Source organism: Pelodiscus sinensis, chromosome 1 (genome assembly GCF_049634645.1).
Source record: "Pelodiscus sinensis isolate JC-2024 chromosome 1, ASM4963464v1, whole genome shotgun sequence".
Lineage (NCBI taxonomy): Eukaryota > Metazoa > Chordata > Testudines > Trionychidae > Pelodiscus > Pelodiscus sinensis.
This window is the reverse complement of record NC_134711.1, coordinates 242181975-242200155: the sequence shown is the minus strand read 5'-3', so window position 1 is coordinate 242200155 and position 18181 is coordinate 242181975. Positions and strand designations below refer to the sequence as shown.

The 18181-nt window shown below is 40.4% G+C and overlaps 1 protein-coding gene across 4 annotated transcripts in view; it reads right to left on the bottom strand.

Moving 5' to 3' along the window:
* The window catches only part of NALF1 (NALCN channel auxiliary factor 1), a 433683-nt gene extending 415884 nt beyond the window's left edge, over positions 1–17799 (bottom strand). The window contains exons 1-2 of one of the 4 annotated variants that reach the window (XR_012900561.1): positions 17693–17776; positions 9882–10155 (exon numbers count right to left, since the gene is read on the bottom strand). Coding sequence is in view for 1 of the 4 variants with exons in the window: in XM_075918731.1 (XP_075774846.1) it covers positions 17693–17694 (2 nt within the window). In the remaining 3 variants the exon portion in view is untranslated. Of the gene's footprint in view, positions 1–9881; positions 10156–17692 lie in introns of all 4 variants that reach the window. The other 3 variants (XR_012900560.1, XR_012900562.1, XM_075918731.1) reach the window with 3 other exon arrangements.
* Positions 17800–18181: the final 382 nt, after the last annotated feature.

Below are 18181 nucleotides of genomic sequence, written 5' to 3'. Positions count from 1 at the left end.
AAAATAGTTACACATTTGTACATGATATGAAACTATCTACTTGCAATTTCAAAACATTTCAGACATTGAAGATTCCTTATGTTTCAGCTTTGGTTGTGTGACTACAAGTCAGATCTGTGAAGAAAAAAAAAGGCAGATCTCTTCCCTTTGTAGCATTTGAAGGAAGTAAATTAATTCCCATTAGCTACTTAGCCACTCTGCTTCTTGAAATGAAGCCCCAAAAGGATTAACTTTATACCTTGCCTAACATAAATAATGGCTTTATTTAGCTATAAAGATGTGTGGCTTTCTAGCATGCAAAAGCCCCAGAATGCCATGTATTATCTGCTAAGTGCTAAGTCAACCTATTCAGCACAAAGCAGTAGCTAGAAACAGAGAAACAAAGGAGCATGGAGAGATTCAGAACATCAACAATGCTGCATTTCAAGGCCACATGAACCTTGCACATGCATGAAGTATGCAAGCAAGAAATGAGTCTATATACAGAACTAACCATGAGGGAATAAAGACGATAAAACTTTCTTACCATCTCATTGGAATAAAAAGAAGAGATGTAGATGAGAGACTGTTTCCCGGAATAATGTCTAAAACATTGGACCGGCTGGCTGACAAACATATTAGATGAGCACTGTGATCCCAGATAGAATGAGACTGTACAGAGATAATAGTGTGGTGTGTGTTTGTGATTTTTTAAAGCTTAAGACCAAGAAAAACAAGAAGATTCAATACAGAGCTCAGAACTCTGGCTTCCACTTGCAATTTTGGAGACATTAAAGTTTCTATAATTAAAGACGAGTTCATGTATAGGACACTTAATTCCAGTTTACATGAGAGATATTATGGAAAGCCCCACCCCACAATGTAACCTCTGCACACTGATGAACAGCAATATTAATCTCCAGAAATATGCCCAAGGAATGCTGATGTACACTAAAAATGTTGTGAGACCAATAGGTAAATGTAGACTGGCAATAAGAAGCACACAAAACAAGAGACATGATAACTTGGAGTTTAAAGCAGTTGACACACAAGTGCCGCCCACTTCAGGGAAGCAGAATAATGCAAATGGTGGAATTGATCCCAGTGCAACACCAGAATATCCTCAATGTGAAAAGGAGGAGCGAAAAGTCATATGGGCCCCCAGGGTTGTCACTAAGGGTCACAGGGCCTGGGGTAGCCTCCCCTAACCTAGGCCCCACCCCACTCCTCCCCCTGCCCTGCTCTGCCCCCATCCTACCTCCATTCCACCTTTCCCCAAGCCCTGCCCCACCTCTGCTCTATGTCTTCCCACCTGCTCTGCACCCTGAATCCCATTGCAACCCCTCCCTGAAGGCCCTTCCTGCAAGTAGGATTGCCAAATGGTTTCAACAAAAATACCGGACACTTTTGATATTACATCACAATCTACATTACATCTTATTTAGAAAATACCGGACATTTATATTTTCTCAGTTATATTTTCTTAATTTGCTTCCTGAACAGAAAGCTCAAATATTGAACTGTCTGGTTCAATACCGGACACCTGGCAACCCTACCTCCAAGCTACATAAGCTGGGGGATTGTATAGGATAGCAGCAGTGCAGTGGTAGGACTCAGAACAACCCAGCAGACTGTTCTACTCTCCCCCGTCTCCCAGCCCACTGTGCTCCAAAGAGTGGGCTGGGATGGGGGATGAAATGTTTGCTTCCTACTACTGCGATGGAGTTGGACAGGGGGTGGAGCAGGATGCTGCATTGCTTCAGCTCCTACCACCATAGTGAGTATGTGTGTGTGGGGGGGGGGAAGCCAACCCCTCTGCTCCTATCCTTTGCCAAGTCCCCAAATAATCCCCAAAGTTGCCCTGGGCTCTGCAGGTCCCATCCTACGACAGTTGAGATGTCTGCCACAGGAACCTCCAAAATGCAGGACCTGGGGCAGCTACCCTGAGCTATCCTATGGATGGGATGACTCCATGAACCACGTCCAACATTCTGCCAGAATATAAGGGCATATTTCAAACTGATTGGCAAGCTGAAGTTAGAAATATGGCCCCCATATACAGCCTATGAACTTGCTGAAATATGGATTTTCATTATCCAGGTCAAGCCATTGCAGTTGTTGAAACTAGCAGAGTGAATCAGCAGCTTAATAGCAATGAGAAAACCTCCAAGTAAACTGAGGATCTTCATTAGCCCAAAACCACTAAATAGATGCATGAAAATAAGTTACTACTTTGAGGACATATTACATGTCCCTTTATCATCAATTGAGGACGTATTACATCACATGTCCATGGCAAAAAAGTTCACTTTCATGATGTCAAGAATGGGTTCTGAAATCCTGATGCAGATAAACTATCCAGCAACCGGAAATGTTTGCCACGCCTTTTGGCAGGTACTGTTGTGTACCGATGCCTATGGGTATTAGTGCAGCCCGAAAGGTGTTACAGTGTAAACTGAGCTAGACACTAGGGGAGTCTCAGGCATTGAGACATTAACTGGTATAATTGTTATTGTAGGAAAAAGAGATAAAAAGAAAGAAGCAATTCAGGACCATGAGTTAAAGCCGTGACAATTCCTAAACAATTGCAGGAAGCTAAATATTAGATTGAATGTGGACAATCTAAAATAGAAGCGAATTGAAGTTCCTTTACATTAGACATCTGTTGACGTCTCTGAGACTCTGCTACACATCTTCAATATCATGGCAGGCTACAGACAATCCAACAAAGCACCACATAGTTTGAAGTGCTACAATCAGTAAATTATTTATACCTCAGGATTGGCCATGCCTCTAGCAGGTACTGACATAGGAAATTTCCCCCTGTTACTAAAGGGAAAGAAGAACTGATGGGCAAGATGGAGTTTTCTTTAAAAAGGAACCACCAACATGAAGCTGAGAAATACAATGTGCAAATGCAACTGTAAACCAGGGAACATTTCCCCGTTAGGTTTATGTTTGCTTATATCTCAGCAGTGTTTAACAAATTCTCCATGTGGTTTACAGCAGTGATGGGCAACCTAGGCTAGTGAGTGGGCTGCATGTGTGGCCCTTCTTTACTTCTGTGGACTGTAAGATTACAATAACTAAGATGGTCTCCCAGAATAGGGTAGTTTTATTTACTGCACTTGTGTACAACTTGCAGGTTGTGCCAATTGAACTGTAGCAGCATGTTGATTGGATGCATATTGTATGGCTCGTGCAGACAATGTTGTGTGCAATCAGCATGCACCTCATTTCATGTGCCCTTGCTTTACATGTGTGTTATTTTAGTAAAACCAGTAAGAAAAAAAAATCTATGCAGACAGATATCAACAGAATCTAGCAACCCTGAATGTGGGCAATGGTAAACAAAATATCTTGTGGGCTACATATACAACCCCAATGGGTCACATGCTGCCTACATCTGTCCACAGCTGACTGCAGGTTGCCCGCCACTGGTTTAAAGTAAACCAATACTTTTACAAACTGTATTCTCCTCTTTTGTAGGGGCCTGGTACAACTGTGTGAAATTGCATGTGCTCCACATCAGTGAATCACAGGGTATGTCTACACTGCATCCCTAGTTCGGACTAGGGATGCAAATGGAGACGACTGAAGTAGTTAATGAAGCGGGGATTTAAATATCCCGCACTTCATTAAAATGATCTCACCGGCGCGCTAGTTTGAATCACAGCTGATTCGAACCAGGAAGTGTGTGCTGGGATGCATTAGTTCGGAATAAAGCCCTTAGTCTGATCTAATGTTACTCCTCAAAAACTGAGGAGTAACATTAGTTCGGACTAAGGGCTTTAGTCCGAACTAACGCGTCCCAGCATGCACTTCCCGGTTCGAATCAGCTGTGTTTCGAACTAGCGCGCCGATGAGATCATGTTAATGAAGCGCGGGATATTTAAATCCCCGCTTCATTAACTACTTCGGTCATCTCCATTTGCATCCCTAGTCCGAACTAGGGATGCAGTATAGACATACCCACAGAGAGTTAAATGCACAACTGAGATAGAGGGCACACAATATGAATATTACTGTTTCAGCTGTTGATCATGGAGCTGGCAGAGCTGTATCAGGGCACCTACCAGATCTGATCATTGAGAAAGGGGGAAAATACTAGGGAATCTGGTAGGAAGCACAATAACTATGATATGTTGTTAGTAAAAGAATATAGGGTATGTCTACACTACCACCCTAGCTCGAACTAGGGTGGTTAATGTAGGCAACCGGAGTTGCAAATGAAGCCCGGGATTTGAATTTCCCGGGCTTCATTTGCATATTGCTGGGCGCCGCCATTTTTAAATGTCCGCTTGTTCGGACTCCATGCCGCGTGGCTACACGCGGCACGAACTAGGTAGTTCGGATTAGGCTTCCTATTCCGAACTACCGGTACACCTCATTCCACGAGGAGTAACGGTAGTTCGGAATAGGAAGCCTAATCCGAACTACCTAGTTTGTGCCGTGTGTAGCCGCGGGCACGGAGTCCGAACTCGCGGACATTTAGAAATGGCAGCGCCTGGCAATATGCAAATGAAGCTCAGGAAATTCAAATCCCGGGCTTCATTTGCAACTCCGGTTGCCTACATTAACTACCCTAGTTCGAACTAGGGTGGTAGTGTAGACATACCCTTATTTATTTTCATGTCTACAATTTACCAAAGTGAATTTTGAGAAGCTTGGAGGAAAAATATAAGTTGCCCAGGAATGTTAGTGAAGTTGGTTAAATCTACAGGAAGTATAGTTACACAAGTAATTGAAGATGAAGTGCACAACCTGAAAGAATGCTTTCCTTTGTTCCCTTTCTCTTTGTGGTGTTGAAGAGAGAGAAAGATGCTACAGGAGAATTTCAGTGAAATTTCACACTAAATTCATGTGAATTAATTTTGTGTGGGTTTTCTTTTGCATGAGTGAAGAGAATTAACCTGAGTGAACCAAAATGTTGTGTAACTTTTTCTATCCCTTGTGCAACCAGTTGGACTAGAAAGTACTGGAGTCACTCAATGCAGTGAGTGTTTGTGCTAATGTCCTCTTAAGGCAAGATATTTCTGTTGCAGGCCCAACCAAAGCAGAATGGTGATATCAAAGTGGAGCTTCCTTAGCAGAATTATGGATGAAAGATGAGCAGTCAATACACACATTGTGCTTTCAAGTTAGGTGAAAAACAAGTCCCTTGTTTGCCAGAGCTGGTGAAGATATTTATGCAAGATAGAAGGTCTGAATGTAGATACCAGATATTTAATGGCATATCATTTTGCTAAAACTTTAAAAGCCAACAAAATGAAATGTGAATTGATGTTACATGAGATCATCAAATCCAACAATATTTGAATTTTGGGTCAATGCTGTTTGTAGAGCTGGATAGTAAACAGTTTCCTTTTCCATGAAAATTTTCTAGATTTAAATTGGGAGAAAGTTAAAATTTTCACCATCCTTTGAGTGACTTTCTATACTCTAATGGAGTAACCAAACAACAAAAATTAGTGACAAAAATACAACTTTTCCATAAAATAAATTAAAATACAAGTTGTCCAAGAATGTTAGGTCAAAATGGTTAAATCTACAGGAAGTAGGTTTACAGAAGTAATTGACAATGAAGTACATCTTCTGAAAAATTCTTTTCTTTGTTCCCTTTCTGTTGTGGGTAGGGGGCTCTCAGGGGTAAAAGAGATGTGTGGGAGAGGGGAAAGATACACTGGGGGCTGCAGCCCCAGGAACAATCATACCACAGCCCAGCTCCAGCTTCCCCATAGAACAGCCGGGAAGCCACTACAGGCCTGTATGCAGGATTTTCTGTCGGAGGTGGGCAGGCTTTTTTGTAAATGTGGGTAACAATTTTTTTAAATATAAAGGCGTTCAAAATAGTCATGTGTGCATAAGAAAGGCTAAGGAATAATTGGAGTGGGGGGAAATCAGTGAGTGGGGGGAAAATGTTCTAAATTCTTCGCTCTTTCCAGAGAACCGATTTTTAACAGGAGACTGAAGATTGATTTACAAATATCTCTTCCCTCCCTCCACTAAAAAGTCCTCCTTAAAATAGCATTAAGAAGTACTATGTCTGGGGTTTCTCTCCTTAGCACACAAATAGTCTGATCAGAACATTACATAATGAGACTTTAGAACAGTAATGCCTAACATTTCAGAGATGTGTAAAATACCACAGCACAATCCACGACTATGTGAACCATGCACTAAAAAACCCAGACTAAACCAACCAACCAACCAACTAAAACACTTCCTCCCCCCAAATATTAGGTTATCAGTGAATGTGAAAGTTAAAATGCAGATTAAGGTTAAATATAGCTGCTTCCCTGTGGTACAAAAAACTGCCAAACAACAGAAAATCCAAAGTACAGGGTTTATGAGACAGCTCTTGGACAACTGAACAAAACCCTCCATGAGCTTACTAACTTAAAAGGAACCAATTCTGGGGCACCTAATCCTCATCTCTGGAGGGAGACACGTACAGCAAGCCTCCACCCCTGTGAACCGGACACAGACAGCACACCCCATACGTGAACCGGACAGACTGCCTCCAGCCTACCTGGTGCCCCTGGGAAAGGCAGGAGCAGTTGCAGCATGAGAAACCAGGATACTCTTGTCTGCCTCCAAGACTTGGGGGGGACACGCACAGGGGCAGGCAGGTAGGTCTCATCTCCACAGGGGAACTCTGTCAGCAGCCGGGGCTCCTTGGCAATCCCTCTGAGGCTCCCCTGGCAACAGTTCGGTCCGTCCCACCATGGCCACCCACACGGCTCTGGATCTGATTTCAGCTGGGGCTGCCATAGCAGCCACCATCTGACATGCAGCTTTAGCTCTGGCCCTGGCCCCGCCCGGCGGAGGAGCTGCTGCCCATCACATAGCCTGCAGCTCCAGTCCTGGGGAAGGGCTAAAGCTAGAGCCAGTGCCATGTGATGGCAGCTCTACTGCTCCTTGTGTGGGGTAGCCACCTGTCATGTAGCCGCCTGACACAGCAGCTGAGCAGTCTCTCCATGGCTCTGCTGAGGAGGTGGGCAGGCCTCAAATTCATGATGCTTGCTCATGCAGGCATGCACCTTAGAGGGAACACCACTCAGGATACCATCTACGTTTTTTTGTTAGTCTATAAGGTACTACAGGACTATTCATTGTTTTTTAAGGATTTTTTCAGTTACAGGCTAATATGGCTACCTTTCTGAATCAATGGGAATTGGTGAGCCTTCACGTCTCTGAAAAACAGACCTGTAAATTTCATCTTCACTGTTTTCTAGTTTTGTTCATACCTTCAGTAATATTAAGGGTCTGATTCACCACTGCCTTGCACCAGTTGTGTAAACAATGTCATCGTGCCAATTTCAGAACATTTATTAAATTATTTATGGCTTGTACTATTTTAAAAATATCTGGCTTTTATGCTGTGGACAGAATTGGTATAGTCTTCCACGGAGCATCTATGCTATTTAATTGGGGATATCTATTTTATTACATTCAGCCTTCAGTAATTGTGATATTATAGTCTGCCTCTTCAGGGCAGTGCCCAGTCCTCACCAACAGATGACATGGCCCTTTAAGAGCCTGGAGTGGTCTGATACAAACCACCTGAGTTAATACAGGGAGACAGGAAAGGGGTATCAGGAACAAGTAGCTAAAGAAGGAACTGCGGTATTTTATCATAATGGCTTGGGACCTGGACACTTGCAGAAAGAGTGAAGTAGGACTCCCCTCTCACCCTGCCAATAAGGTCTGAGCTTGGGCTATGTCTACACTATGGAGTTTTTCCAGGATACCGCCGCGTCCAGGGAACATGTCTGCTCTTCCAACATTTTTTGTGGAAGAACAGACACACTCTTTCAGAAACCCCTGTAAACCTCATTTCATGAGGAAGAAGGGCTCTTCTGAAAGAGGAGGTTTTTCCAAAATTTGGCCCACTGTAGATGTGCCAAATTTCGATAAAGACTCTTCCAAAAAAAAAACAATCTGAAAAAAGTAAGCAAACTGTGGAGCACGATTTATGTATCTTTTACTGAAAAAGAAGTGTAATGTAGATATAGCCTTGGAGAAGCGAGTGGTATAAGCAATGCCTCCTATAAACAGTGAGCAGATATCGGCAGTAGAAAGCTGCCAAATCCTCTGAGCCTGAGGGTTTAGCAGGGCCAGCTGAAGGAGAGGAGCTGCAACTCAGTTCCAGAGCAAGAGCTGGAGGGATAATAATTTCTTGAGTTACCAAGGACCAAGAAGAGTTCTGATTATTATTCCTCTCCTTTTTTCCATTTTCCTGGCATGAGCCAAGACTTAAAGATTGAGAGTGGACCCTCAGAGGACTGGGCTTAACAGGCAGGCTTCAGAAGAAACTGCAAGCCAGAAGCACCTTTTTTGGGGGCGGGGGTCTCCTTTTGTAGGAAGTTTTGTAATAAACAAATACTAAAAAGGGAACTATTGAATGAAAAGTGAAGTGGAATTACTGGCTACCTGAGAAGAGGAACTGAGGGGAGCATGTGCTGTGCCACCCAGATTCAGCAGGCGGTGCTATAGGGCAGGTATACCCTACAACAGTGATCAGCTGCTATCACTATAATCAATTATACTAATGACTCAAAACAAAAATTACCTGGGCTTTCACAGTGACACTCCTACTCGGGTGACATTTCCAGGTCAGACTGAAAGGACACTTCCTTACTGTGTTACCAATTACTTTACTTACTAATAGGCAGCAGTTGCATAACCCTGATGTCCCCTAACTTTGCTTTCTTGTCACTGTACAAGTCCTTGAGGAAAGCTCAGTTAAATAACTCTTACTGCTGCACAAGAAGCAGAGAGAAATGTTATCATGCTGGTCACTGGCAATAACAGCTGTTACATAATTTTGTTATAAAGTTATTTCCTGCTGCTAGAGGGTTTGAAATAGCATTTACCCATATAATTTTAATTCCATTTATTTTATCTAGCCTAAATAAAAGCATAAATTAATCCCTACTAAATATTTCATACAGATAATCTCTTTAAAATTAAATGAATGAAATGCTTTTACTAATATTTGATACCTTGTTATAGAATTGCTGTAATAAAGTATCGCTATTCCACTACATGCATCTGACGAAGTGGGTCTTTGCCCACGAAAGCTTATGCTCCTATACTTCAGTTAGTCTATAAGGTGCCACAGGACTCCTCGTCACTTTTGCAGATTCAGACTAACACGGCTACCCCTCTGATACTATTCCAAACAGCCAATTCTGTATTTTCTTCAGATGAGCAATGAACAAACTTTTATACATTATAAGAAAAAACACATTATTATTAAACCTTCATATTGTCCTGCTAAGAGAAGTGATTGCCAGCCAGCCACTAATTATTAGCTGTTCTAATAAAACTAAATTTTGGAGAAAAAAAATCAAGAAATTTGGTCAGTCTAAAAATATCTGTAGCAAAGCATGACTGTCCGTAGAAATGGATGTAAAATGGCATCATGCTGACATTGATTGTGATCACATGAACAAGATGGTGGCCTGTTGGTATTGCTTACCAATCTCCTTGAAAACGGGAAAGCAGATTAGATTGCATGACAGTTACTATCTTATACGCTTGTATGTGTGGCTGTAGCCACATTGGTCCAAGGAAATTAGAAAGAGATGGTGGGTGAGGCATTATTTTGGCCCAATAAAAGAGAATATCTCTCCCACCTTGTCTCTCTAGTTACTATTCTTGATGTCTTTGAATAGTCACTTCTTTTTTCATTATTGCCAGCCAGTATGACCCTCATGGGGGGAAAAAAACCCTATGCAATTTAATAATGCTGGATCAAGAGGATTCTGTAGGGCTTTCTCTAAAAAGCTATGTAATTTAATAGAAAATGATATCACTTCTTTTAACCTTCCTTCAAAGGACTTAGTTCTCTATTAACTTCTGCAGCATAGTAAAAAAACTCCAGCCAACCATACAGAAAAGATGCTGCCATTTGTTCAATACTCTGGAACCTTGCCACAAACGTTCCTTTGGTCTTGTTTATTAATTTGCTCCCAGGAGCTTTGTTCCACCGTGGTAAAAACAACCTGGTCACTCTACATCTGGGCTTGCAAGGGTGACTGATGCTGCAGAACCCATGTCTGGAACCCAGATGCTCTCATCTCCCCTGGCCTTCAACTCCTTTCATTTGTCTTCGGCATAAGCCCACGCCCAATCTCTCCCCATTGAGCCAGCTGTGTTTTATATGAGCTAAAAAAGAAAATGAGAGCTTAGATTCAATCACACAATCACACACAAAATTAAGATTCAAGAAAAGCTCTTATCTCTGCCATTGACTGCGATGTTTCATCTTGATTTAGATGTATAGAGCATATTAAGTGGCATGGTGAGAGACAACAATGAAAACATGAATCTCAGTTTTGTGTGTGATTGCATCTGAATACATTTTGTCTTCTCACCTATACATTTGTTTTTTATTACTATGTAGTAAGAGCTACCCTCTATATACATATAGAGTGGCCCATGCTCTTAAGATATATATACACAACAAAAATGTGGTCCCCTGCTCCTAAGAGCTAAATATACATATACATATTTAGCTCTTAGGAGCAGGGGGGCATATTTTTGTTGTGAATAACACCTAGCAATATAGGGTACTGGTCCATCACTGGGCTCCCATGTGCTACTGCAATACACATAATAAATGATAATACTCTAGTATTTTTTCACATCAAAACACTCTACAAACATTGGCCCATATGCTGCTATTGATCTACATTTGGAACCTCCCTAGAAATCAATGAGATGCTCTGCAGGAAGATCAATGGTTGTTTATGGCCCATTAACCAATTAATGAGAAGGCAGAAAGGATCAGAGATGAGAGAAAGAACAAGCAGGGGGACAGTAAGAGGATAAGGGGAAAACAGGAGGATTGAGAAGTAAATAGCAGAGAAAAGAGACAAGGTAAAACAGAGATACAAATAAGGGAAAAGTAAAAGGGGATACACTTTACAGTGAGAGAGAGAAACAAACTAAATATAAACATGAAAAATGAAACTGCTGTGAGAGAAATGGATATCAGAGATCACAAGGAAAATAACTGGGAAGAAAATAAGAGCAAAATATGAAGAAAATAATTACTGAAAAAGAAACTAAAGGTTCTATAATATAGACAATGGAGATTATAAACAGAGATAACAAATCAGGTAAAGAGGAACTGAGGAATTAAAAACTGAAGCTGTAGCAAAAATGTAGAGAAAAAAAAACACAGCAAAAGTAAGTAGGAAAATAAAGTAGTGGAAAACCATATAAGGGTGGACAGCAAATCAATGCCAAAAATTATTTAGATTATAACTCCATCATCTCACCAATCTCAAAAGAAGTATTAAAAAGGAAGGAAATTGTTTGTTTTTTTGGGGGGAAGGGGAGGAGGGAAAGGAGAGTTGTTTGTTTGTTTCCATTCATTATTTTACAGTTTTAGAAATAACCAGGTGTCTACTAATCTGGATCAGACTCTTAAAATCCTATATGAACCACTTTAAAGTGTGGGATGAATTAAGGTACTAAACCTTATTAGACTGATTAATACATATCAGTATTTTTTTAAAAAAAATAGATAAATTGCATTGCTTTTCTTTAATCCCTGCTATCACATTTTTCATATAAAATTTGGTCATTCAATTTGGGATTTATGAACAATAAGGGAGACATATTTTCAATTTTAAAACATCTCTTGTCTATTACTTGTCATGCACAAAATTAAAATAGTAATTTTCATAACAGCTGTACAACTTTAAAAATTCTAGAAATGAAAATTTGCTTGAAATAAGCTTAATTTACAATTTATTTGATTCCCAATGGTATTCTTGAAAGTATGAGTTGCAGTATCAGTTCATTATTGGATATAACTTCTCTGTAGTTAAAATTTCATAAACCCTTCCCATTTATAACACTGGGAACAATAAGTTCTGAAAATGTATGAGAAAATAAGAGTATAAAGAAAGAACTACTAAAACATAGGACCAAGTGAGTCTTATGAATAAGTGGGCACAGTGTTTTATTGAGTTTAATGGAATTTGGTGAATAGAATTCACCAGAAGATCATTTCTCACCATGGTGTGACTCACTTTTTTCCTTTTGGTTTTTGTTTTTTTGGTCAAAAATGCCTTATTGTCACCACTGGATCTGACTCACTAGAGTGGCAATTGTGGGAGTGTTTGAGCAGGCAGAACTACTGGCATTTGTCAGTTTTCTAACCACTGTGCGGTCTAACCTTGCTCAAAGCATCCCAATGCATTGTCAACACAAATGTTCCTATCAATGGAACTGAAGTGATGGCAGATAACAGCAGGAAATTGTAGATGATGTTTACCACTATCATCCAGTGCCTGTATGGATATCATCCAGTATCACCTGTACATGCAAAAATGTATGTGTGCAAGTAAATCCCAGTACTCCATGAGAGTCTCTTTCATATCTACGCAAATCCTAGGATTTGCTAGCAAAGATCCTTATACTCATTGCCAAATATATAACAGTCCCTTATAGAGGCCAAATTATTGCTGAGCCTTCATGCAAAGTTTAAGAAAGCCTTCCCCCACTTGCACCATTTTTAAGGGCAGGCACAGCACTAGTCTTTCCATTCCCATTGTAGAGCAACTGGGGGTATGTCTACACTACCCCGCTAGTTCGAACTAGCGGGGTAATGTATGCATACCGAACTTGCTAATGAAGCCCGGGATTTGAATTTCCCGGGCTTCATTAGCATAAAGCCGGCGCCGCCATTTTTAAAAGCCGGCTAGTGCGAACCCCGTGCCGCGTGGCTACACACGGCACGGGCTAGATAGTTCGAACTATGTAGCCATTCCGAACTATCTGTACGCCTCGTGGAACGGCTACCTAGTTCGAACTATCTAGCCCGTGCCGCGTGTAGCCGCGCGGCATGGGGTTCGCACTAGCCGGCTTTTAAAAATGGCGGCGCCGGCTTTATGCTAATGAAGCCTGGGAAATTCAAATCCTGGGCTTCATTAGCAAGTTCGGTATGCATACATTACCCCGCTAGTTCGAACTAGCGGGGTAGTGTAGACATACCCTGGGAGATTTAAGTATCAAGACCTGTATTAGAAAAACCCAAAAGGTCAAGATAGTAAAGGACATACACAGATAACATGACTCTGTGCACCTGGAAACACTACCAGTGTCTTAAACACACAATTCAGCCTTTTACACAGGATATCGCCCTACATAGGAGCAATATTATCTAAAGCATAATGTTGTTTGTGCTTGAAATCCAAAATCATAACTGATAGTGACCTGACTGAAGAATTGTAAGAAATGTGTTTTGCATATTAGTGAATATCTGTGCATATCTGCACAGCACCTAGAGTCTGGGGAGACTGATAAGTATTATTATTGGTAGAGAGACAAGGAGAGGTGAGGTAATATTTTATTAGACCAACTTCCGTTGGTGAAAGGAGGAAAGCTTTTGAGCATCACAGAGCTGGTGCAATAAAGGATATTACTTCGCACACTTTCTCTCTCATATTTTCTGGGACAAACATGGCTACAATAACACTTTAAAGAATTAAAGATTATTATCATGCATAATTTAAGAAATGTAGCGTACAAAACTGAAGATAATTTTTATAATTGAGTAATCTATTATATATTTGAGAGTTTGTGAGTGAGCAAGTCTGTATGTCTGTCCAACCGTTTGTTCAAGAACTCCTACATAATAAGAACTAGGACCACCAAATTTGGTATACACCTTCTTATCACAACTTAAAGCAAGGTAAGGGCTTGGTTGTGTGGAGGGATGGGGGGACTGAAGCTCTCCCCCATGCATTCAGGGACACATAAATCATACAGAAGAGACAGAATAAGAAGGCAGGTGAAAGGGGCTGGCTGGGAGCATGCCCTCTCCCCCATCCAGACTGCCCTGGCCCTGAGCCTCCTACCCTGCTTCCCCAGACATCCTTTAAAGAGGTGGGAGGCTGCAGCTCTCCCTCCCATTTATATGTGGCTGCTGGAACAGTTTCCCTCACCCAACTGCACCAACTGCTGCTTGGCAGAGACCATCCAATAAGCGGCTGATGTTGCTGGCCCAACGGAGAGCCCAAGCAATGGTTGGTGAGGGTGGCATTGAGGGCTCACCAGAGCAGCGGTGCCTCGTAGTCCCCCCTCCAAGCAGTGGAGTCCCTGGCAGTGCCCATAAGCACAGCAGTGTTTAGTTAATAGTATTTATAGTAAAATCCGTGGACAGGTCACAAGCTATGAAGTTTTGTTTACTGCCCATGCTATAACTTTTACTAAAAATACCCATGACTAAATTGTAGCCATAATAATCACAAATTGTCTAATAAAGCCCCGTCTAGATCTTAGTTTCTGGTACAGTCAGCCTGGACTGTTATGTAATAGGTAGTATGTAAATAGCTATTGTTTTTCAAAAACTGTTGCATAATCAACATGTGAGCTACTTAGTATATGTAGAAACACATTCATTTCAGAGTAAGTATGGGTTAATAAACATGATTAAATGATAGAGCACAAGTAGCAAGAAGTTCATGTTATTTAAATGCACACCTTCTTGCGACAGATAAACTAATACAAATAAAAATCAATTAGGCTGGTCACTACTTCTGATCATCACTCCTGGAGGTTGAATTATCAAGACAGTACAGTCAATGGCTGTCAATCCATTTAATAAGAATAGACAATTGCTTTACCGATTATCTCCTACATTTTGCAAATTATATGATGACCTGTGGGTTGTTTTTAAAAATACAAGCTGAATTAAAAAAATGAAATTAAAAAGCTTATAACTTTTCTCATTTAAAAAAACAAGTTTGAAACTGTACCAACGAGCTCAATAGCAGTGCTTTATCTATTATATAAGGATCAAACAGTTTAAGGTACCAAAGGACCTTAACTACCTCAGACTGCCCTTATCTAACTGATAAAAGGCTTATGTTGGCCTTATTGCTTAAATGTGATATATACAGTAGTATTTATCTTCCCCTGCACGGCAGGGGAAAAAAAGATGGCAATCTGTCTTTAAGCAAACATCTATTCACATTGCTAAAAAGTATCCAATCCATAGGATACATTATGAAGTCGTGCAATAACAGATTTCACCAATCTAAGGATGTCATAGTAACTCGTTAAATCAAGCTAGAAAACACATGCTGTGTTTATACTCTTTTTTAAATTATCACCTCACCATTATTAAGCAAACATGCCCAAGCAAACACATACACAGAAAAAAATTATCTGCTACTAAGTAACTGGCCTTACAAATAAGGTACTGATTCAAAAAGCCATATTGGTACAAAACCAAAATAAAACAACATAATAGAAAATCAGAATATTAACAAAATATAAAAGAGGGTAACTAAGCTTACCTGAATTCACCAGCTGCTCCTTAAAAGAGCAGAAATATTATTATTGATTATTAATTATTATTTATCTGACAAAAGATAAGCTTAACGTTATGTTTTCTTCCCCTCTGCAAAAAATAAATAATATCACTCACTGACAATAATACATAATTTCTTAAATATAGATTGTGAAAAGCTTTTCCATTCACAATTAAAAACTACCCTCATCTGTTTTATATACTGGTGACAGAGAGGAGAGAGAGAGAGAGAGTTTAGTTTAATTTAATTTTGTTTGCTTATTTTTGGTGATTTTTTTGTGAGGCCCATATGTTATTTCAAATGAAGTAGGGACAAATGCTACTCTCAGCCATGGAACCAGGAGTAACTGGCAAGGTTCAAGACTGACATGTATGTTCTTTGTGGCCGCACTTTTCTGGACTTTCTGACATTGCATGCTGGAAGAAGAAACACATTCGGATTGCAGCCTTGATCCTTCAGTGTTGAAGTGGGTACAGGGAGCTAATGCTGAGCTTTCTTTCCATGCATCTCTGCTCAGCTTTATTTTGGCTTCACACAGGTTAGATTAATCATCTGAAGATGTAATGCAGACTAGTTTCCTAGGGCTTGCCTGACCTGGAAGGTCACAGGGAAGTTCTGGTTCTCTAAGCTCTTAATGATTAATGAACATTATCCATCTGGTTAAGCTAATCAATTCACAACTGCCTTTCAGCACTTCAGTGCAAAAAAACAAGGCATTCTGATCAAATGAATAAACATCAGACTGTATCTCCACAATATAAGTTGATCTTTAGATATTAACAAAGGGGCATGTTACCCCAAAAGTTGAATATTTAACCCTTTCTTACCCATGAATTGGAATATATTAAGGATAATTCCGTGGTTTCCTACCTGTTTTATAATTAACATTTCAGCCTTTCTTTTCTTCTCAAATTAAAAATCGGGAACAAACTAAAAAGTACATGGCTAACTCTTTAACTAACACTGGCAAAGCACCCAAGCAAAGGCCAACTCAGATTAAGTGAGATGGAAGATTTTTTTCTTCAATCAAGTCATTGCTGGAAGAAAAGACAGAATGCAACCCTAACTTTTAACTAAAATGCATCTGTTACTTCATCTCATATCTTCAATGGAGATATTTTTTTCTTGTGTGAGACAGTAAAGTGCCATTATCTCACAAAGTGAGATGTCACAGAGGCAAAATCAAGATTCTTTCTTTCTTTCCTTCCAAAAAAAAAAAAGTGTAAGACAGAAAGACAGAAAGAAACTTAGATTCATCACATGATGTTTTAGCTCAGTGTCTGTTCATTTCAGCACAGCCTTTCTAGATAGTCCTTCCACTATGGGAAATTACCAACCATTTATCATCACCCACTCTTTGCTTTCAGGGCCCTATTAACCTCGCTGTCAGGCCCTGCCATCTGTTCTTGGCTAACAGTCGAGGACAATGAATGCCTCCAAACAACAAAACATCACTTTTACTAGTCTCCAACTTATTTCCTTAGAGTTTCATTAGCCAGCATGGTTGAAGTTGCACAATATTGTTTCATGTTCACAATTAATTCAGTCCCTTTCTTTGCAAAATATCTGTTTTGTTGAAATAAAACAAAAAGAAAAGAATCTGCAATTTAGAAATCACCACAGCTTGTTTGTTTCCTTAATATGGAAAACATAAAGCATTAAGTGAATGCTTTGGGTACCTATTCTGCAGAAGATCTGAAGATAGAGCTCTTGTTCCTCACCACAGCACTTCTGAGCTATTCCCTCAGCCCAATGTATGCATGAGCATTCCCAGGCTCTGGGACAGCCATCTCTGATTAGCATTTTTCAGGGCTGTTCACCACTCTTTCACTTTTAGTGTCGAAGGTGGGGGCCTGCAAGAGAGCTTAAAAGGCTTCTGCTTAAAAAACTCCCCATGGTCACACATTCTCTGACCTTGCATGGTATGCTGCCACCACCCAAAAGCAAAAAACACCTTGAGAGTCCAGGAAGATGCACTCTTCCTGAAATTTCCTGTGCGGTAACCCCAAGACCTTTAACACTCCTTAAGAGACAACTTGAAAACAAATTGTAATTCCTTAATAGGTGACCTTTTGTCTCTGGCATATGCACACAGAACCTCCTGAATTCTAGGACACAGGAATCAGATCATAGTCTTAAAAGGGTGATTTTATTAACAAAACAAAGAAGACATACATGGTAAAGCATATTTGGTTGCTAGGTGTTACAGAGTAACTGAAAAAAAGACAGATTAAAAGCACAGAAGATTGCTTCCCTATAATTCAGTTGAAAAGTTACAATTACAGTACCTGGGTTCAGCACAGAGTTCACAAACCAGAAAATAAATAAAATAACATGATCATATCTAATGAAACACTTCCTGCTCTACTTACATATCAGTTATTCCAATTTTTCCCTCCTCTTAGACACGGATATTTCTGGCTCAGTCAATTTCTCTCCCAGCTCTTGCTCTGAACTCACTCAAAGAACTGAAGCAAAGAGATCCTGTTTTTCAATTAAAAACAATCTCTCACATTCTTCCTGGCTCCCTGCCAACATTTCCGGGATACTCAGTGTTTCTGGATTTAACCCTTTACAGGCAATTTAATTAACTGAATGGCTGGGATGTCTAGAAAAGGTCAGTACCCCTCACATCCACCACAGCACTACACTTCGGCTGTGTCTAGACTGGCAAGTTTTTCCGCAAAATCATCTGCTTTTGCAGAAAAACTTGCCAGCTGTCTACACTGGCCGCTTGAATTTCCGCAAGAACACTGACGATCTCATGTAAGATTGCCAGTGTTCTTGCGGAAATACTATGCTGCTCCAGTTTGGGCAAAAGCCCTCTTGCGCAATTCATTTGCGCAAGAGGGCCAGTGTAG